At 44.9% G+C, this 22,511-nt stretch overlaps 1 protein-coding gene and 1 long non-coding RNA gene across 6 annotated transcripts in view; one reads left to right on the forward strand and one right to left on the reverse strand.

Annotated features, from left to right (window-relative positions):
- Nucleotides 1-21,994, forward strand: part of Asb7 (ankyrin repeat and SOCS box containing 7) — a 45,774-nt gene extending 23,780 nt beyond the window's left edge. For 4 of the 5 annotated variants that reach the window (XM_029479628.2, XM_021168892.3, XM_029479629.2 and 1 more), the window contains 2 exons: nucleotides 6,179-6,784; nucleotides 18,586-21,994. In XM_029479628.2, coding sequence (XP_029335488.1) covers nucleotides 6,179-6,784; nucleotides 18,586-18,725 — 746 coding nt within the window. In that variant the 3' untranslated portion in view covers nucleotides 18,726-21,994. Of the gene's footprint in view, nucleotides 1-6,178; nucleotides 6,785-11,416; nucleotides 11,538-18,585 lie in introns of those variants that run through there. The other variant, XM_021168894.3, reaches the window with a different exon arrangement.
- On the reverse strand, nucleotides 11,576-22,273 carry LOC110299244 (uncharacterized). Its single transcript, XR_002378441.2, has 3 exons — nucleotides 22,210-22,273; nucleotides 16,251-16,347; nucleotides 11,576-11,635 (listed from the first exon to the last, which is right to left on the reverse strand). It is a non-coding gene; the product is annotated as an uncharacterized LOC110299244 (long non-coding RNA).
- Nucleotides 22,274-22,511: the final 238 nt, after the last annotated feature.

Here is a 22,511-nt window from a genome sequence, read left to right on the forward strand (position 1 = left end):
AAGCCCCATCCTTAAGATCTCACTAACATGACTCTAAACATGAGCTTAAGAACAACAACAGACATACCAAAGTAGACGGAAAACCGGAGGCCTCAACCCTACACAAAGAACTACAGGCAACCAAGGAGTGCTGAGATCAGGAGAGAGCCTTTCGCAGGAGGAGCACACCAGCTGGTTATCTAATGCCAAGTGGGCAGCCCTGAGTACATACACACAGTATACAGACTGAGCAGGTTAGACGTAGGAATATACATGTGTGTAGCAACCAGTAATAAAAAGAGAGGCCGTAAGTTTGAAGGAGACCAAGGAGGGTGTATGAAGAGTTTAGAGGGAGGGGAAATGACAAAAATTGATAATCTTAAAAATAAGGGAAAACCAAAAATGAGTCTAATTGAAAGGGAACAAAATTGATGAAGATAAAAGAAAAAAACATAATTCTTTGAGAAGGTCAATAAAATTGAAAACCCTGTGGCCAGGCTGATAATGAGAAAAGCCATAACCAATGTCAGTGCTGGGAACAGACTCTGATCCAGATGCTATAGATGTTTAAAAACAGACAAGGAATGTGGCGAGCTTCACATCATGGGGAAGAATTCCATTCCTTGGAAGACACAAATTGCCAACATTTCTATGTGACCCATTAAAAAAAGAATGACTTAGTCACTGTCTGGACAGTTGAAAATTTGAGTTCCTCATTAAGATGCCTACCAAGAAAGCTACAGGCCCGGTTGGCTTCGCTCGTTCTGTGCGTTGCTGGGACAAACAGTAATCCTGCATACATTCTTCAGAGGAAAGTGGGCTTCCTAATTCACTGTGCAGTATGAAGTCCTGCTGCTAAACCAAAGCCACGGGCAGAAAACAAACTTCAGAGCAACAGCCTCATGACAGCGGACACAGGTTCTAGGTAGATACTAACTGTACGCAATGCCAGTAGCATTCTGAAGGCGTGTTACAGCGTGGCTATGTAGCATCTATCTCAGAAATTCAAGGTTTGTTTAATATCCACAGCCCTTGGGATAGCTGTTTGCTAAGTTAATAGAATCAAAGATAAGTGCCAAAGGGTCACTTCCCAGCCTGTGACAGTACTACCCATTCAAGATGACAGCAAGTAAGACTGAAGCTCAGAAGGGACCCAGGAAGAGCTGTAGCTAGCTTCTTACTCCGTGTTGAACGGTGTGTGTGCTTTGACTATGTTTATGTAATGTGCTCTTGCATTGTTGCCAGTGGAGTAAAAGGACAATAAACCAGTTACAACAGAACAAGTAAGAGCATTACAGGCCAGCGAGGTGGCTCAGTGGGCAAAAGCACTTGCTGTGCAAGCCTGGTGCCCTGCATGTGATCCTTGGAAGGAAAGAACTGACTCCTGCAGTTGGCCTCCATAGGCAACTCCTTGGCATATGTGTCTCCCCAATGTCACACATTAGATAATAGCAAATCAAATATGTAAGTAAGCTGTCTTAATATACATACATACATATATTATGTATGTATATATGATTATGTATATACATATGTGTGCATATATATATATATACGTTTATACATACATAATGTACGAAAGCTAAAAAAAATGAATTGAACTAGATTGTAGACAAAACACAAGTTCTGCCAGCAGTTATCATCTGGAGGATGAAGTAGCAGCTCATAGTAGCAACAATTTAAGGGTTTTAATAGTAATTTTAATTAAATAAATATACAGTCTATACTGAAACATTGGTGGGGTGGATTGAAAAAGTCCTAAATAAATAGAGAATTCTTCATGTTCCTTACATGGGAAAATGAGTATTATTTAGATCATGTGGGGGACTTTGCCATCAGTAAAGTCGGTGGAATTAGAACAGTAAAACGTAGGCCAGGCTTGTATGAAGAAACTAACAATGTCCTTTGAAAATGTGTTAGGAAATACGTTTTAGAAAGGTTGGAGGAGTTAGCAGTACCTAATATCAAACACGCTACAAAGCTAAAAGAGTTAAAACCGTCTGGGATTTGCATATGTCAACACTCTTGTCTTGTTTAATTGCATCTTTTTCTGTGTGTATGCTGGATAGGACTGGACTAAAGGCTGTGCGGATGCTGGATAAGCCTGATGCCACTGAGCATCCTGGAGCGTGATTGACATAGGGTTTGATGTGTAACTTATTCTACCCTTAAACCTGTTCCCAGGATGGTCTCAAACTCACCGTCCTGCTGCCACCACCTTTGATTTTGTGCTACCCTACCCAACGGAACTATTTTTAGATAAACGGAATAGTTCAGAAATAAACTACACATAGATGATAAAATGAATTTCAGCAAAGGCAGAATAAATCATTGAGAAAAAAATATTTCTTTGTGTTTGTATAAGCAGAGGGGATTGTGTGTGTGTGTGTGTGTGTGTGTGTGTGTGTGTGTGTAGGTGTGCATGTGATCAGAATACACCTTAGTTCCTTAGGTGTCTGTGTTCTTCTTTCTCAGTGAGATCCAGGCTAGAGCTCAGGTCGTCGGGTTCTCTTGGCAAGCACCTTTACCTGCCCCCCCCCACCACCACCACCATTTTGTAAAGAAAGCATTTTTAACAAATGGTGCCAAAACAAGTAGATAGCCACATGGCAAATGATGAACCTTGATCTTACTGTATACCATACGTAAATGTTAACTAGCAGTAGATCATTGACCTACGTAAGGGTTTACAGTGCAGAATACCTAGAGGAACAGGAAACATGTCACGTTGTGTTGGGCCGAGTTTTCTTCAGCAGAGCAGTGTTTAGGAAATGCTTTAAAAAAGAAAGTGCAGCCGAGTGTAGATCAGTGGTAGGCGCTTGTCTATGTTCAGCCTTCAGCATTGCAAAAACCAATCAGTGAGTAAGCACACTCTGGCCCATATGCAGAATATGCAAAGAGCCTCTATAACTCCATAATAGGACACCCCAACGGAATTGAGTGAACACCAACAGATAATCCATAAGAAAGCATACAGGGAAGCCAGCTCTCTAGGATCCTGTAATGTGAATTAACAGGGCAGAAATCATCAGTTAGCCTTTTAATGGGCAAATTTAAAAGTGGTTCTGATGCCGTGGAGCATCACTGGCAAGGACAGAAGGCAGGGTAGAAGGCACACACGCACACACGCACACTGCAGGCTGCACAGTAGCTTCTCACACAGTGTCTGCAGTCCTCCTCCGTTACAAAGAGAAACAGAAACAGACATGGGTGTGATAGCATCGCTCCCAGAGCCTCCCATTGCAGATAAGCCAGTCCTGCTCAGAAGCACCTGCTAAGTGAAGTTAGTCAGCCAACTTCTGCAGCTGACCCTTCCTAGTGAAAGCCTGCAAAAGCAAAGCTGTGTCCTCCATCTGCTTGGTTCCCAGAATCTAGGTAGAATGTTGGCTGTGAAAGGCAGGAGGAACTTTGGGCGAACAAACATGTTGTGGATGTTGAGTGCTTTTTAGTTAATGCGACTGTGAATTCTTGGAGCTTATGTGTACTTGATAAACAAATCACACTTCCACTTGATAAAGCCTTTAGTAAACAGACCTCACGCAGCACGGCGATGTGTCTTTGTTTTATAAAGGTATTGTGTTTCCATATGTTATGCTACTGTTTGTTTAAACTGGGTCTCACCGGTGGGTAGATAGATACCTAGTAAGGAAGCAGAGAAGCTCGGTGGGGTTGGCACTTTCGGCAGAGCACTCAGAAATCTCACTGATGCAGAGAAGCTGCAGGTACCTCTGAAGAAGCCTAAGGAAATCCAGTCAGGTGGGTTTTGCTATGTGCTACACATTTCTCACTAAGCTTGACAGTGTCCTGCAGTTTTTATTGGAGCTGCAAGTGAGCTCTTACCACATCGCACTGACTAATTTGCACCCTCACAGGCCCTGTTTCATGTCATCACCTTTTCCTGGGGACAATGGCTTAGTTTTTATGCATTATTATCCTCTAGTTCTTGCTTCTGTCCTTTGCTTGCAGGAAGTGGTTGGTTAGTTTACTTGAATGATTTGTGCTGAGATGAGTTAGGCCACTGCTCTGTGTTAATCTGTGTTTTCTTAGTTCAGTGTAGCACTAGAATGTAAGTGGAGCCTTACATAGGCATTCAGTGAGAACCAGACACGCAGGTGTAACTTCCTTACGGTATTGTAGCTTGACTTGTCAGCTAGCATGACTGTAGGGTGTGCTTAAGAGGACTGCACCTTCAAAGGTGGGAGGAGCGGAGGGAAGGGCTCCCAAGATCCACTAAAGGATCAAGAGGGATCATCTGGAAAGAAGTGGCCAGGTATAGCTTAAAGACACCTTTTGTCATTGTGTGGTAGCGCGCGCGCGCGCGCGTGTGTGTGTGTGTGTGTGTGTGTGTGTGTGTGTGTATGTGTGTGTGTGTGTATGTGTGTGAGAGAGAGGGAGGAAGAGAGAGAGAGAGGGAGAGAGAGAGAGAGGGAGAGAGAGAGGGAGGGAGGGAGGGAGGGAGGGAGGGAGGGAGGGAGGGAGGGAGGGAGGGAGGGAGGGAGAAAATGAATGAATGAATGAATGAATATGGATTTATGTTTATTCATGTAGTCCCTGCTAAGACCAGAAGAGGGCGTAGGTTCCCCTGAAGCTGAAGAAGCAGGTGGTTATGAGCTGCCTGATACCTGTGTCGGGAACTGAATCCAGGTTCTCTGAAAGAGCAGTAAGAGCTTTTAGCCACGGAGCCATCTCTCCAGCCATCACTTAATCTATTTTAAATCAGTTTGGTCTGAGAGCTCAGTCACCTGTAGTGAAAGATGAATGAGTAGTGCATGACCAGGCTCTTCCAGTAGGTGGCAGCAGAGTGCTTTGCATCAGGTTTCTGGCTTGCCTGTTGCATCGTCCTAGATACTGAATATTCTTTTAGTTAAGGCCATTGCTGAGGCCTTCTTTTTTGTTATTGTTGTTATCTGTCACATTATGTCAGATATTACGAGGAGCTAAAGTAATAGTTTACTTTGTACAGGTTCTATTTGCTAACAACTCTTTAACTGCAGTTTTCACCTGCTATGGTATTATTAATATTTCAACATACCATTTCCTGCCTCACAGCCTCTTGTAAGAGACTCCAGCTGTTGTAGTCTGGAACTAAATAAGATCTTATTAAACAATACATAAGTATTTAATCACATAGCTTTGGAGGCATTTTGTGACTGTGAAAAACATTCTTTTTTTTTTTTTTTTTTGTACATAACAGCTGAGTTGTGTAGGAGCATTGTAGTGCTTGTCACTAGGCCCACCCGGGCACTCTTCCTTGGCTGGTTTACTTGCTGCCAGGAAGCCAGGTCCACCACGTGGGGGAGGTCATTCTTGTCTCTGTCCCAGGGACGCAGGGACGCCAGTAAGATGTGAGCCACAACTTGCTGACCTTTGGCGCCACGGGAAGGCCAGCATAGGTGGCGAAGGTCTGTAGCTCAGAGAGTCACTGAGTAGATGATTCTTGGGAAGTTTTCTTCCCAGGGATCTGTTGATTTAGGAGGCTTTAAAACAGTTGTTTGAAAAGCAATATTTATACAGTGCTGAGGTTTCTCCGTCTTTGCAATATAAGCACTTGCTGATGCGCTCGCAGGACCGTCTGTAGCTGAACTCGAGGTCCTGTCTCAGTCCTGTCACAGACTGTATCATGCTGTGCCATTCAGCACAGGTCTCACCTGCTTCTTTCATGGAACGTAGCAGCAGCACCTTGGTTCTTTGCCTCCCCCTACACACACACACACACACACACACACACCCTACTAAATTTTAAAACAAGTCTGGCTGACTGTAGGATGCTGTAATTCAGAGCAGCAGTGTTGCTGTGCATGCTTCTCTTTAGGCCAAGAAGTAGCACAAGGAAAAAACACAAAAATAGCTGGAGACAGGGGAGAAGTGTGATTCAGGCTGCGATCGATTGGAGGCTGAAAGTCTCAGGTTGACCAGCAGGAGGGGCGAGGTGCTGCGGGTCTGCTGGCAGGGCCTATCTTTAAACAGTGTTGCTCTTCCCCCTCCTCCTTCCGTTGGCTTGGGCTTGATAGCTTGCTTCTAGAATGTGCCTTCCACTGAGACACTTAACACTGTGTTAAGCCTGGGCAAGTCCTCAGCATCATCCATTGCATTGAACCCTTCACAGTCCAGGATAACCGGCTGGTCCCTGATAACTCTGCCCTGATAGACTTGCTCTGTCTCAGCAGCCACTGACCTTTTCATTTTGGTTTAACCCTAGCTGATCCCACGGTTAAGGATTTAATCGGAGGCTTCACTGCTCTGCATTACGCTGCCATGCACGGCCGGGCCCGGATTGCACGCCTGATGTTAGAGTCTGAGTACAGGAGTGACATTATTAATGCAAAAAGCAATGATGGCTGGACTCCCCTCCACGTGGCTGCCCACTACGGTAGGGACTCATTTGTCCGGCTCCTCCTGGAGTTCAAGGCTGAGGTTGACCCGCTCAGTGATAAAGGTACAACGCCACTTCAGCTTGCCATCATCCGAGAGCGGTCAAGCTGTGTGAAGATCCTTCTGGACCACAACGCCAACATCGACATCCAGAACGGATTCCTGCTGCGCTATGCTGTGATCAAAAGCAATCACTCTTACTGCCGCATGTTTCTTCAGAGAGGAGCAGACACAAACTTAGGGCGTCTAGAAGACGGACAGACTCCTTTGCACTTGTCTGCCCTCCGTGATGACGTGCTCTGTGCACGGATGCTGTATAACTATGGAGCGGACACGAACACAAGGAACTATGAAGGTCAGACTCCACTGGCCGTTTCCATAAGTATTTCAGGAAGTAGTCGGCCGTGTTTGGATTTCTTACAAGACGTCACAAGTATGTAATACAATTACTACTATTATTGCATCTTTTCCTCTTAATCCGAACCTTCTGAATTGCTTGAGATATTTCTGTAATCTGAGCTGACTAGGAGCTAACCATTCTTATAAGTCCTGCTTGGTAAGTAGTACCCATTTACCCAAAATCCCATTGTGTTAATAAAAGGGGACAGTAAAGTTTAGTGTCAAGGACAGACACTTTTCAAAATGGATGGAGCTGAAAGTTAGAATAGGGTGGTTCCCCTGCTCCGAGTGATAGCCGGGCTGGGCCTGTGCAGGTTCAGATGGAAGAACTAGAAAGGAGGGTGGATCTTAGATTGCTTAGCGATGGGGGCGGTTTTGTACTTTCTTACTAAGTTCCACATGAGAGGAAGGCCACTCTGGATTATTTAGACACCCCAGTAATAGAGGCTAAGGAAGATCTGTGAAAACACTAGGTTTCTAGGCCACACGGCTTCCATCAGTGTCTGCTCAGCTTCTGAGAGACACTTCATATACACCTTCAAGTGTCTGACTCATCTCACTTGGACTTATCTCGATGGCCATGCTGTCCTCTGAGTGCAGCAGTTAGTGTGCATGGACTTTGTTACCTTCTCTTGTCGGCTTCCCTACCACCTAAGTGATGTAGCACAGGGTAACGTGTGATCCAGGAGGCTGAGGTCTATAAGCACCTTAGATTAACCCGGTTGTGCTGTTTCATGGCTCGATGCCTTTCCCCACGTGATCCTGATTACAGAAGGAAGGCTGGCTGCTGATTATGATTTATAAGAGACCAGTTTTAGTTTTGAGTTTTTAAAAAGCCAGGGAGTGGAGCAAGTAAACAGAGAGGACAGTAGACCTGGAGGACATGGAGCTGTGTGGAGGGACCAGGTGGCATGGCAGTGAAGACACACATCTGCAGGCCTGAGATGAACGGCCCTTCCCCTAGGCCTGGCTAGAGCAAGGGAGAGTGGAGCAGCTTGTCCGAGTGCCCACTGGACATAATTGTGGAGCCTCGAGGGTCTGAGGTGTTTGGGCCTTTGGGGCTGCATTACAGCTGAGGGGGAAAGCAAATTATGAAAATGCTTTCCTAAACCAAAAGAGGAACTTATTTATACAAAAAGGGGGGAAGCAGAAGAAATATTATTGAAAGAGTACAATTGTGTAACTCTGTGAAAATATTCAAGTATAGCATAACCCGAGGATCTGGTTAACTAAAAATGGACCCCACCAGAGGAACTGGTTACAATTTAGCTGAGATTTTTGTTCTCAGCATCTTCCTTCACCACAGTATAAAGTTGTGTAGTTAATCGATAAGTACAGACTAGAGAGTTATTAGAATGTGGAATATTTTTTAGAAGGTATTTATTTTTACTCAGTGTGTTCTGGTGTTTTGCCTGCCCATATCCCTGTGTCCCATGTGTATATAGTATTCAGAACAGCCAGCAGGTACTGGGTCCTGTGGAACTAGAGTTCTATGATTTGATATCTGCCATGAGGATACTGGGACCTGAACCCAGGTCTTCTGTAAAGTCAGAGCTGCCAAGCTGAACCCCAGAATAGAAAATCTCCCCAGAAAGACAGAGAAATTTTATGACAGGGCATAACCTTGGGTTACCACCCAGCTAACAAGAACTTGGATGTTAAGAAGATGAGATTTGTATGAATTCACGCCTGGAATTGTATTCACAGAGAAACTGTCGTTTGGGACAATGCACGTCTAGCAATGCTCAAGCTTGGATTATAGACGAGATGACTGGGTAGAGCAGTCTCTGTCTGCCCAGTCACTTCTGTAGGGAAAGGGACAGAAAGACTGGACAGGGCTGTTAGCTGAGTGTGGCGGGACACACCTCAGGAGGCTGAGACAAGAGGATGTAGGGTTGGAGGCCAGGCAGGCTGTATAGGAATAGGCTACAATCACAAGACCCTGTCTCCAAAATACACAGTAAACAGAGTCGGTGAGCTGCAGTTGCCTGTGTTTACGGTGCGGAAATGAGCTAGAGCACAGCGCCTGAGAGGGTCCTTCCTGCCTCTGCGTAAGTTCGGTTGGTGAGGTTGCATCCTGGAGGAGCCTCGGACCTTGGAGTTCTTTCCATGCAAATGTTTCCCCTTAGGAGGAGAGGGGCTCGCTCAGAAGACAGAGTCAAAGTTGGGTGCAGGCAGGTAGAGTCAGGCTCTTCTTGGTCATCTGTGTCTCTGCTCCTCATTTGGCCAGAGTCCTCCATATGTGCACGATCTGTGGCCCCTTCCTACCTCAGAACCGCTGCTTTATTAGGCAGGGCTTCCCTCACTCTAAGGTTTTCCGTAGGTTTAAATGAATAGCCGTGGCTACTCTAGGTTCTCAGGCTTATAGTAATTGCAACATGTGTGTCACACCTAAGCCTGCTTCTGACACTAGCTTTATCTCTTTGGCTGTCTTTCTTTTTCTCTTACCTAGCATGGTATGGTTTTTTTGTTTTGTTTTGGTTTTTTTGTTTTGGTTTGTTTTAAGCTGAAGCTAGCCATAATGTGAAGAGCAGCAAGAACTCAGATAAATAGCACACATGTGCGTGTGCACACACACGCACCCCCTTTTTTTTTTCTTCTATTTTGGTTCTTTTGAGATGGCCTTGGCTCTCTGGAGACTTGCAGCCAATCTCTCTGGCTGTGCTTCCCTGGTGCTGGGATTATAGGTTTGAGCCACCATACCCTTGCCTCTAACAGCCTGCATGGAAGGCTTCCCTGTCTTCTGGCATGGGGCTGTGTTTTATGTGACTGCAGATGGCTGCGTGAGCCAAGTTCTCCAGTGTCTGTGTTTCTCCCCCTCCTCCAGCCTCACCCTCATCCCCTTGACTCTTTTTCAGGTCTAACCCACCACTACTACATTGAAGGGCAGTTAGTATAGTTATAGGTGTGACAGTGCCCCACAACCCCATGATCTTCTAATTGACTTCCAGCCTTGTAAGTGGGCCTGTGTCCCAGGCTGGATTGGCCATCCGTGCTTTCTCCCTCCAGTTCTGTAAGGTGAGCTAGGAAGGCTGAGAGGGCGGAACCTGAGACATGTCCATTCTCTGTGAGAGTCTCTGCCTTTGGAGGGCAGCCTTAACTTCTAGAGAGGTTTGGGGTGCTGGGTGCACACACCCACCCCTGTCAGAGCCATCAGGGGCTTTCTCGGCCTCACTTTGAGGACCTGGCAGAACTTCCTTTGACTGGCTCCTGATTTCCTGTCCATCCACAGCCTCCAGTGTTTCTGTGTATGGGCCCCGTGGCTTTTGCTCAGATGAGCATGCCTCATGAGCATGCCTCAGTCATGGCACGCTGGCCTAATAATCATAATCTCCAGAGCTTTCGAAGAAGGTGTGCTGCCTGCAGCTTCTTCAGTCTTTTTGCTTGCTCCAAGATCAGTTTTAGTTTTTAAAGTTGAGCAATTTTTCTTCCTTTTGCACTTGGGAGTGATGATGTCCAAGCTCTATGAGAGTTAGAATGGATTGTCCATCTGGTGTTGCCTTTTTTTTTTTTGAAGTGTGAAAGCATCCTTGCTTTGGTTCTTTGAGCTGGTGAGTTCTTTGCACACTGGATCAGAAGGTTCCTGTCTCTCCATCATCACAGGGTCTCAGCGGTGCCCATTATCACAGATGCCATCAAACCAGCAAAATGGGGTGCTGCAGAGTGCCACAAACAGCGTGCCTAGTAACCTCAAGCAAGCTCTTCAGCCCCCAGACTCACCCCTCAGAGCTTGGTGCCCTCCTTGAAAAACTGAGGGAGCTGAACCAAATTCTTTCCAACAGCTACTTTTAAAGGCAGTGGTTTTCTATTACTAGAGAGGAAGGCAGGAAGGAAAGAAGGAAGGAGAGAATGGGGTAGGGAGAGAGAGAGAGCACACACCATAGAGCCCTGGGTTTTGTTTGTTGTATTTTCCAGAGGATGGGCTTCTAGGAGGCTTCAGGGGGTGTAAGGTCCAGACGCGGTACATAGCCACAGTTTTCACTAGGTGACCTTTGTGCTTCCAGGTTAGAGTGACAGTCTGGCTGGTGTGGGACTGGTAATCACTGTTTTCCTCGCTGCCAGGCAGCCTCAGTCATGGGTACTGCAGCCCATTTACAAACGCGTTGGACAAAGCGGTAACCGTAACTGAGCCGAGTCTTGTCCCTTTGTGCACAGACCTTGTCAGCGTGCTGTGGGTGAAGACGGCCAAGTCGGGAAGTGGCAGGTCTGTCTGAGCTGGACCAGCAGCTTTTTCATGGAGAACCATTTCTCCTTGAAAGATTGACTGACAGCCAAACTGTACCATTTAATCATGGGCACTTAGCAGGCATTTTCTTAGAAACGAGCAAAGTTCACTTGTCACATCAAGGAAAATGACCACAGTATTGATGACCAGTCAGACTTGAGCTTTGAAAAGAGGGGTTTCAAAAACTTGTATTTATAATTGTGAGAGTCCTTCTATGTAATGGTTTTCTGAGATCAGTGGAAATATTAAGAAAAGTGATTTCTTTTGCTATCATATGTTGAAATTGGCTAACAATTTGAAGGCATGCATAACCTAGTATGCCATGTGTTCCCGATGACAAGTTTATGTTACTGTGTGCATGGGTAAAAGATCCACTAGAAGTTTAAGATACACCAATGGACTATAATCTAAACGTACAGAAAGTTCATCAATGTATTTCAGATTCTGTGTCACCGTTGGGACTGGGGAGACGGCTGAGCTGGTAGTGTTTGCCAAGCAAGCATGGAGACATCAGTTTGGATAAGCAGCACCCAGATAACAAGCTGGCCATGGTAGCAATGCTTTTGTAACCCAGCAGCAGGCGAGTGAAGACAGGAGGATCCCTGGGGCTTCCGGGCCAGCTCCCAGCCAGTCGCTGACATCCAGCTTTAGTGAGAGACCCTGCCTCAAAAAATAAGGTGAAGGAGCAGTTGAGGAAGACAGTATTTACTACTGGCCTCTGCACACACATGCACTTCATATGTATGCAACACATACACACACACACACACACACACACACACATCAAATTGAAAAAGAAAAAAGCTCCTTGTCTCATTTTACGACAGGTTCATAGAGGATCCAAGGTTAGCTGGAAAAGGCTGTTCTAAGTACTCCTTGCTTTCCTAGCAACATATTTGAGTGAAGCTAGCCTCAGGGCTAGCACACTGCATCAGGCTAGCACAGTGCGCCAGGCTAGCACTCTGAAGTTCAGAGCAGACGGAAGGCAGACATTTTCAGGAAAGGAGCAACAGCCCTCTCTTCGCAGCCACCTTGTTCTGAAAGTGACTCTAGTTTTTATTTATTTTCATAAAAATTACGTCAGCTGATGAACTGATCATTGTTATTTTTAAGCAAGTCAAAATGTTTCTGAAATTTGTAGTTTTTTGAGTATGGTAACTATAGAGCAGTATAATCAGCAGAAGCAAAAGTTCTCTGAGAGTTTCCCATTGCAAACGTACAGAGGCATCCTCCAGCTAAGCAAGGGGACTGAATTTCCACATTTTCAGTGCTAAAGATCAACGCCAGGGCAGTGGGCATACTCAGGAATTGGTCCACGGTTACCATCACCATGCTACATGCCAGCCCTACAGTCAGGGGTTTTAAAGGTATCCTCTCAGCCTTGTGTTTGAGAATTTGAAGAATCGTTAATGTATTTTTGATTAAAGTAAAAATCTGGGTACACTGAAAGCTTGCCTCACACGTATGGCTTTGGCTCTGGAGAGACCCCTCCTTCCTGACTGGCATTTATAAAATTGTGGCTTTGCTGACTCAGGATTAGTGATTCCTATCAGTTGGGAATTTTGGTATCTTGGATCCTGAAGGCAGTTTTCAGAGACTAGTCATGCACAGAACATGTCACACATACCAGGTCCCCGAGTAAATGAATCCATCACCTTGCTGGCGTGGCCTTCTTGCAATGTACAACAGCCTCCTGTTCCACGGCTGGTCTGGACGTCCGTGGGTTCACTAAGTTGATTCAGTTTATGTTTAATATCCTGAGACATTGACTTGAGGCAGTTACCTGTGTCTCAGAAGCATTATGCAAAAACTAGAGTCACTGTCAGCACACTTTCAGTGCTGTGTAAAAGGCAGGCCCGGGGGATTTGGATTTGTGTGTCTTAAGGAATTAAATAGCTCAGAATGCTGAAAGGGAAAACTGAAGTGGCTGGGAATTGAGCTGTGTAAACTGTTTCACAGGAGACTTAATCTGTCAAGTACTTAGGATAGTTGCTTGCCGGAACATTAATCACAGATGTTTAAAAATATTGTTTTATAAATATCGAAGTAACCAGAAATATTTTTTTGTTTAGATTTCAGTAGTAGTCAAGTACTATGTTATTAAAACACACACACAAAGTACTATGTTTACAGAAATAAGACTTGAGACTAAAAGTAAAAATGAAGAAAAAAAGAGAAAAAAGCCTTTGGGGCCTGGGGGCTGGGGGAGACTTGGTTTGTGAAGCTCTGTAGTAGAGTATGTGTTTAGTATGCAGGGGGCCCTGGTTCAATCCCTGGCACCACCAACACAGACACACATACATACACACACACCTCACGTCATACGTACAGACTCACATGCACACACAACACACACACACACACACACACACACACACACCTTTAAAAAATACAGGCTAACAAAAGGCATGACCTCTCAGTGTTTTAAAATTTAAGGAAGTCAAACAGGCTGTGGCTTTCTGAGCTAAATCCAGCCCAGAGTAGTATGTCGTGGCTTTACCCCACACACAGCCTAGATGACAACTGCCCTGACCTACTATGCTCGTTCCTAGGGCTTCTATTGTTATTTTATGGGATGACCTATTATGAGTATACTCTCTATGTGGAGAAATTCATGTGACTCGTTTTAACCTAGGGTCTTCACATTTTTTTTCCTAGTGAATTGGAAACTTTTGCCAGATCATCTACGTTAGAGCCTTACAGGAGTTTCTGCTGTTGACATATTAAAAATGAACACTGGTCATTTAGGTAACACCACATCTTAGGTTCTTTGACACAGAGACCATCCTTTTAAATAAATCCTTCTATTCTCACTGACCTGAAAGGCTCTTCTTCCAGACCTTCTTGAGGTGTTTATATCCCTACTATCAGGGTTGGCACCTACAGATGCCTTGACATTTGAGAGAAAGCCATGGATCATTTTTACCTGACTCTGTTACTTCCCTGTCACTGTGATAAAGCACCATGACCAGGGCATATCTAGAAGAGAGGATGAGAGGCTGAAGGGCAGAGCAAAGGCGTGGCGGCAGGAACAGGAAGCAGCAGCCACAAGCACCAGGCAGCGTGAACTAGCGAAAGGAATGGCTCTAAACTCCCAAAGCCCACCTCCAGTGACATACTTCCTCCAGCAAGGCCACACCTCCTAAGGCACCCCAAAGAGTGCCACCCACTGGAGACCAAGCATTTCTGTGCCCAAGATTATGGAGGGCGTCTCATTCAGACCACCAGTGCTCAGCCACCTGAGGAAAATGTAACCAATAAATTTATGTCAGAAAGCTGATACTGTATGTTTGAACTGTAAGTCAATACTGCCATTTTTATTTTAAGGGACCTAGAACCAGCCATTGGACCTACAAAGCAAGAATTGTTTACCCCACTTTATACTTAGTCCCAGTGAGAGGACTTTAGAAGCAAGAGCAAAAAGAATACTGTGTCATTGGCCAGATGTGGCAGGGCATGCCTTTAACCCAGCACACAGAAGGCAAAGGCAAGTGGATCTCTGTGAATTGTAGGCCAACCTGGTACAATAAGTTCCAGGTCAGTTGGGGCGACATAATGAGACCTTGTCTCACCAAAAAAAAAAAAGGTCAAATTTTAAAATGGGAGCTGGAATTAAACAGAAATATTAGGAGACCATCCTGGATGCTGGCGGAGATGGAGAGGCCCTCTAGGGAATGACAGACCCTGAAGCAGTCTGGAGGAGGGCAGCAAGCGCCCTCCATTTCTTGGCCTACTCCCCTCTGTATCACTGTCCCCCTCTACAGCAAAGCCTAGGACTTCATATTCTGTGTGGTTACCCTTGACTATTTCAGATGTTTGGTGTTCGTCTACCTTTATGAGTAATTAGTATGCTTTAAAGATTTATTTTTAATTATGGATGGGTGTCTGTGTACATGAGTGCAGGAGTCTACAAAGCCCGGAGGCATTAGATCCTCTGGAGCTGGAGTGATCAAGAGTGGTGAGCAGCCGGCATGGGTGCTGGAAATTGGAAGACCACCTCACACCCTTTTAGCAGCTGAGTCATCTTTCTAGTCTAGATATCTTTATCCTAAGAAATCAGTTAGGCCTCCCTCACAAAAGCAACAAGGTGTATGTAGAGGTGGGGAGGCCTTTGGGACAGGTACTTCTCTAAGTTATCCCCTGACCAGGCTTCCTCTGGATTCTAAACTGGGATGGTCAGCAGCAGATTTCCTATTTTGTGCCAGCCTGGTTATTAATAATGATAGGCTTCTCCACACTAGGAAAGATTAACTCTTTGAACTATTGTGTAATCCCATTGGCATTCATTAGTCTGAAGACCTTGTAGTTCCTGCTGCATCCTCCAGTGTTTATGAGTCCATAAATTACAGTCTGTGGGGATCTGGCCTCAGCCTCCCTGTTACAGCCCACTGTGGAGCAGCACTTCCTCGCTGCCTGCGATGCCTAGTGGGTGGGTGGTGTGTGCGGGTCTGCTGATTGTCCCTCCTCTTGTCTTCTGTGTCCTTTTCTTCTCTGCTCCTCCTTCCTTCTCTTCTTTGTAAGAAGAGAAGCATGGTAAGCATGCAGTGGATGCTCAGGCAATGCTTTTCTGTGGTCCGTTGACAAGAAATAAATATTAATCTTGTAATCATGATCTCCTAGTCCCAAGATGCTGTCCCTGCAGAAGGATTCCTGAGATGTGTGTGGAGGCACAGTAGCCCCGAGCCACCCTCACTGCCCTTTGCCAATAGCCTGCTATTGACTCCGCATGCTGACAAGCCAACCGAGTTCACTTCTTGGTGTGCGCAGGGAGGTAGTTACACCCACTCCCTGCCTAGTTACACCCACTCCCTGCCACCGTGTATCCTTTTACACAGTAAAAGTCTTCATATTCAGCCCTTTGAAGTCATAACAGTGGCTTCCGGCAGTTTGCCGACTGTTCCCGGCTAGTGGGTGCTACTTGCCCCTTTCCAGCCTTGCTTTCTTACCATCGTTCCACCAGAAGATGAAGACCACTTTCCAAGGATGGCCCTGTTTCCTGAAAATGAGAAGAACTATCCCTATAAGTGTTTAGCAGCTAATCTTTTTAGAATTTGCTTTCTGGTTATTTCCGGTTTGCCTTACACTGTTCTTACCACTTTGCCACAGTGAATGTTTTTACTTCTTATACAACCTTTGAGGTTGGTGCTGTTATGAAGAAACTAAGGCACCAGGCTAAACACCTTGGCGAGGACCATGTGGGTTGTGAGTGGCTAGGAGCCAAGCATGTGTCCTGATTCCAGGATTGTTGAGTTTAACCACTCCATTATGCCCTTACCATTCAAGGCAGCTCTGCAGTCAGGAGTTGCATGTGGAAGAGCTTTAAAAGGCCACATTCTTCCAAAATATTAAAGGATGTCATGCATGGCATGTCGCTAAAGGAGAAACAAAGGAAAAATTACAAACTGGGAAACACATTCCAATATGCTTTGGCCTAGGACCTCCACTGAACAGAGCATTCCAGAACATGTAGGCTCCCAGTGGCCACAGCACTACCTCACCAGCCCCTGGGTGAGTGAACTATTTTGCAAGAGAATCCCCAGTCAAGCCTCCCCTGAAACACTGCAAACAAATAAGGAACGTAATGGAACGTTGTCTTAAATGCTTCGGTGCTGGGTAAACTCAGTTAAGCACTAATGGTGCAGGCATCTCTGACAGTGTGTGATGGAGAGAGAGCCTGAGCTCCTGTCCTGAGGCTCAGGATACCATGGGTGAGGTACTGATGGAGAGAGAGCCTGAGCCCCTGCCCTGAGGCTCCGGATACCATGGGTGCGGTACTGATGGAGAGCAGCGGTCTCACCCAGGCCTTCCAGAGTGTTTTCTTTTTCCTTCCTATTTGGGAGTTGAATCTGATGAGGCCTTGCACTTACTAGGGAAGTGCCCCTCTGCGAAGCGTCATTACTAGATCAGGAGTTCTAAGTCTTACGGAGTTCTTTCCACTTAGGAAAAATTACTTGATTTTGCATTATCACTATTAAAACAGTGCAAACAAGAGATGAGGTCCTCAGAAGAGTGGTGCTTCTCCAAGGACAGCCTGGGACCCTCCCAGGGAGGTTATGAGGTTGGCGTGAGCTCATAGCAGCAGTATGGTGTTATCTGCCCATCTTCATGTTCCTGCTCTCCGGAGACTATGTGGTGTGGTTTTTATTTCAACAGACTGAATGCAAATGTACACAAGAAAGCTTAGCTATTCTCTGGAAAGCCATGTGTTACAAAGCATGGCAAACAGGGTTGGGGGGGGGGGGAATCACACCCCTTTGACTGTTTTGTAAAACAGTTTTTATCATGTTGTTCATTTCAATATGCAGTTGGTTTGTTTTAATTACTTTTAAATGAATTTACAGGTATTTATAAAATTTCTGTTGTAACTTGTGATGTGGTCATCACCATAGATGTGGCCCACATCAAAGTTCTTTCATATCCTCAGTAATTGTGAAAGACATAATGGGATTTGACACTAAAAGATTGCTGGCTTCTGAAATACGCTATCTCCTTGGGTTTGGAAGCACGTTGCTTAATGTCTCTGAGACTACCAGTAAAATGGAGTGGAGCTACGCATGCCTCACTTGTAAAACGGTCAAAGGACTCTAGGCATGTCACACCCTTCTGTTGGGCAAGAAGCAGCAAGTATTCAATATGGGGTAGCCTTGTCATACCGTTATGTCCTGTGTGACTCCAGACACCTACTGAACCATTACTGAACACGTTTTCCTTACGTGGATAATATTCAGTACTGTTGAGAGAAGAGACTTTGGATTTTACTGCTTCTCTTTTGGATTCAGTGACAACCATGGTTGTGAGCTAGCGATTCAGACTAGCTTAAGGTGGCTTTCAAACTCCCTAGACGCTGACAATGAACAGGCAAGCAGGATGTCATTTGCAAAGAGCTCTGTAGAGAAACTGCTATATCAGGGCTCCAGTGTCCTAGCCTCAGAGTCAAAACAGGCCACCCCAGGGAGCAGCTCAACCAGGCCATGTTTTGTTGTGGAGAAACTGAGGCATAGAGAAACCACCTGCTCATGGAAGCTCCCCTTTGTATTAGAATCTCATTGGGACAGACCCACAGTTCTTTGATTTGTAAAAAGAATGCCAGGCTTGGAATCATAAAGACTATCCTTAGTCTCATTCTAAACTACAATTGGTTATCTGACAGCTGCCAGTATCCTTAAATCTCTCACCCTCAGGACCATATATATAAAGGCAGAGATGGAGGCATCTGCCTGTTAGAGAAGAGGAAACAGAAAATGATCCAGGAATAATGATCAACTCCCAATGCTCTACTCTCGTTGACTTCTGGCCTCTAGCTATGTCCCACCTCCTGGAGATTCCACAGCACTCACCAAGGCCATCATTCAGGCATGGAATATTCTAATCATGTGCCTGACAGGACCATTGCATACTCAGACCATAACATTACCGCCTTGTAAAGAGTTTTAGAAAAGACCAAGTGGGTGAGACACCACAGGAAGGGACAGATGACACGTGAGAGTCTCGGTCAGTCCTTTGACTGTAAGATCCACAGTAGACCCTTCCTCAGTCAGAGCTTTCCCTCACATCCCTCCCTCTCCAACACTTTGTACCTCTGTAACGTTCTCTTTTCTCTGTCATTTTAGGACAGCCCAGAACCCTGCAGGACCTGTGCCGAATTAAAATTCGACAGTGTATAGGCCTTCAAAACCTGAAGCTGCTTGATGAACTACCAATTGCCAAGGTCATGAAAGACTACTTAAAACACAAATTTGATGATATCTGATACACCTGGACTGTGAACAAGATTACGAGTTATTCCAGATACTTAAAAGGCTTCAGGCCTTGCACAAAGTATATCCTATGCAATTTCTGATTTGCGGTCAAGTCAGAAAGCAGGTATACACACTTTTAGGTTTATGTTTGTTTGGATTTCATTTGGAGGAGGGATCTTTGTGTGTGTGTGTGCGTGTGTGCGCGCACGTGTGTGTGTGTGTGTGTGTGTGTGTGTGTGTGTATGTGTGTATGTATGAATGTGTGTGTGTGTGTGTATGTACACTCACACATACACACACATACACACCCCACGCTTGAAGGTCTTAATTTGGTTTCTTGGTCCAAGTCGATGAGGTCCAAGCCTTTCTATACAATACTGCATTTAGAAAATTTGTTTTTCCTAAGTGCACAATATAGAGAGGTTTGAAGCAGAGAATTTCCCCTTTCGCTGCTCTGGTTTCATTGGTGAACATGGTACTAAGAGCCAGTAGACGGAATGCTTCTTAAAGTTTGGAGGTCTCAGGCTCACCTCCTGTGATCCTGGGTGACGCTGGAAAATTCTCTGTGAAGAAACTTACAGTAATGCTGTCGCCTCATTCATTTTTAATGAGTACAGATGAGCTGTTTAAAAATCCTTTTTCCCTTCTAATTAATGTAGCTTTCCGATGAAAAAACCAACCCAGGACCTCGGCTTCCTTTGGTGTGCGCTTTTTTTTTAAATTATTTTTTTTTAACAACTGTAAGACACTACCCTGAAACATTGGGTTTCAACTCCCCCACCCCCTCTCTTATTGAATTGTGCTTTTAAAACAAAATCAATGGGGAAAGGAATTAACTTTTTAAAGCCAGTGTATTCTGTTTTTTAAAAAAACAAAAAATGGTGCCTCTTGTGCAACTCTCTTGGTGTCGTCTCTGGATGGTTTGCTCTTCCTGTTCTTCAGTTGGCTTCCTTGTGCCCCTCGGAGCCGTCATCACCACCTCCATCCCACAGCAGGCCACCAGGATCACCTCAGTTTCCACCTTAAACTTTGTGTTTTATTTTACCTTAAAGAACAAATTTCTTATCCTGGTGATGACAGGGGTCCCTAGAAATAGCCCACATTCTTGCTAAACCATTCTACTTTAATGACTAAATATTTCAGGGTGGTTTCATGGTGGATTTTTTTTTTTTTTTGCCTTCCTGGTAATATGTATACATATATATTTTAAGGGGAAAGTCTCTAATGGGCACCCTTTTGTAAGCCTGGCAAATTGCTGATACGCTAATTAAATATTTCTTGTCTATTTTGAAGGTGGGTACAGTAAAGCTCTTCAAGACAAATATTTTAATTTTCTCGGTTGGTTGGACAAGTATGTGCAAGAAAGACCCAGATGTAGTAAAGTGTTAGTAGCAAGGGAGAGGGCCCAGAGGTCCTAGGCATCATGGGTGTTCCTGGGGACACACGCTCACTGCTTCATTTGACGTTATGTTAGTTTGAGGACACCCCTTTTAAGTTCCCCATGCCATTCTTAGTGCTGTGACAAATTTTTTAAAAATTTATAAACTGTTAATAAATTTGCTATCAAAAGGTTGCAAGATAAGGGCTTCTCCCTTCTTGTCAGAATTGCCAGTTGAAGGCATAGAGGGCAAAGTCTTCCCCTCATAATGTAATTAAGCAGAATTAGGTTTCCCTGAGTTCAGGCTAGCAGTGCTGTTCACTCAAGCCCAAAGCTTGCTGTCTTGGCCAGAGTAGCTGTGACAGCAGAACATTGGGTCTGCGTGTGCCTAGGTGGCACAGGGATTCCTGAACAGGCAAAAGGATGCTTCAAGGACTTGGTGATGTGGCCCATAGCCTCCTTCAGGGGGAGCATGTGGCCAGAGTGATAGCTGGGACCCAGGAAGATAGGGACGGCTGTGGTGACCCTGGCTGAAAGGTTACCTCCATGGAGAGTCCCCTTGTAAGGCACCTGCAAAGGTGTGCTCTCAGTCTTTATTCAGGCCCCAGGTCAGGGCTGGAGACACACTACCAGCCTTAGGGACACAACGTGACCAGAAATTAGTTGAGTGTAACTTGTGTTAGAGCCCCAGCCCAGCATGGAAAGTGGTGGGAGGAGAGCTGAGAGTCTGGACTCTGAGCTGCCATGTTAGTGTCCAGTTGCACAGGAATCACACGTGAAAATTAATTTATTTTGTAAGTTAAAAGTGACATTCACTTTCCAGCCATTCAGAGGGTTCTGAACTAAGCCACTGAAATCGAATTGAATCAGGGAATCCCAAGTAAAAAGATCATAGTAAGGCAAATTCTTTGTGCTGTTTACTGCTGTGACTTCAGAAAAACAAAAACAATTCTGAGTGCTCTCCCAGGAATTGAAAATTCTATTTAATGAAGAAGTGTATAATTCCATTCTTTATTGTTTGTGGTCTGATTGATCTGGAAGCTTGAGAGGATGTCCTTTGTTTATTACTAGACCCCAGTCCTGTGCTGTATTCCATGGTCACGGAAGGGCTGTCCAGTTGCTGATGTGGTTGTGGTGACCATGCAGGTCTGACCCTGAATTTGCTATCAGAGAAGCAGTCTGTGGCCCTAGGAGAGAAAACAGCCCCCTCACAAACTCAGCCCGTTGACTCAAAATTCACCACCGAGTCCTTTGCGCTTCTTTTGAATTTTATTATTTAAGTCTATTACTAAAACTTTATAAAATGCATTTGGCGAATACACCAAAGAAACCAGCTCATAAAATATGATCATTAACGAACTGCAAACCTCATCTTTTAAAAACAAGGGTGTTTCTTTGTAAATATTTGTGTTTATAAATGTACAGCAGAGTTAAGAGTGTTTTTTTAGATTATTTAATTCCCATATTTCTAAACTATTTACTACAGAATAACCCCTGCTCATTAGTTTGGGTGACTTGATTGTTTGGTTTTTTTTTAATTCATTACCAGTCATGCTTGGAGCGATGATTCTGCCGGAGAGGCCAGCACTCTGGCCGTGGCTGGAGTCGCTTGTGAAGCACGGGGGAGACTAGCATGACCTGTCAGACTCCCCCCTCGTAAGACACCAGGAAAGCGTAGCTTATTGACCAGAGTGGACCATGCGAAAGAGTTTCTAACTTCCCTACTGAATCACCCGTTAGCCCAGGGTGGGATTGGGACAAGGCTGTTTGCCCACAAATTTAGCTTTCATGTAACTCCCAGTGTGTTGTATCATAATATATTCTGTTCTTTCTTTGTAACGTAAGTTTTGCTTTGGGTCGATTTGAATTAAAAAAAAAAACTTAAATCTGGTTTAAAAAAAATACTGAATTTGTGTTTTCTTTCTCTTCTATCTTAACTTTTTCACAACCCCAGGTGTTTGGTAAAGTGGAATAAAGCTGTATTTTTCATCAGCACATTAGGTCACTGGTGACTGGGTGAGAAAATGATTCAAAAACAATCCACATTTCAAGACATTTCTTTAACTCTCTTATTTACTTACTTTTTAGTGTTTTATTACATTTGTTTATTTACCTACCTGCTTTGTGGAGCTGAGAGGACAGCCTGCAGGAGTCTATTCTCTGCCGCTCTGTGCCCCGCCCACTGTGGGATTCAAGTCCTTCATGTGCTGAGCCCGCCACCCCCACCCCCACCCCGCACCTCCTCCCTATAGAGTGCATTCTGTGATCACAAGCCAGACAAGGGCGTGGTCCTGAGTGTGTCACTCCAGCACAAAGGCTTCAGGAGCCAGATTTGTTATCTGCCACATCTCGGCAAAGGAGACAGGGGCTCAGCTGCCTTTCCCTTGCTGTGATGAAACACTATGACCAGGACAACTTA

Source organism: Mus caroli, unplaced genomic scaffold, assembly GCF_978045245.1.
Source record: "Mus caroli unplaced genomic scaffold, Mus_caroli_1 scaffold_8, whole genome shotgun sequence".
Classification (NCBI taxonomy): domain Eukaryota; kingdom Metazoa; phylum Chordata; class Mammalia; order Rodentia; family Muridae; genus Mus; species Mus caroli.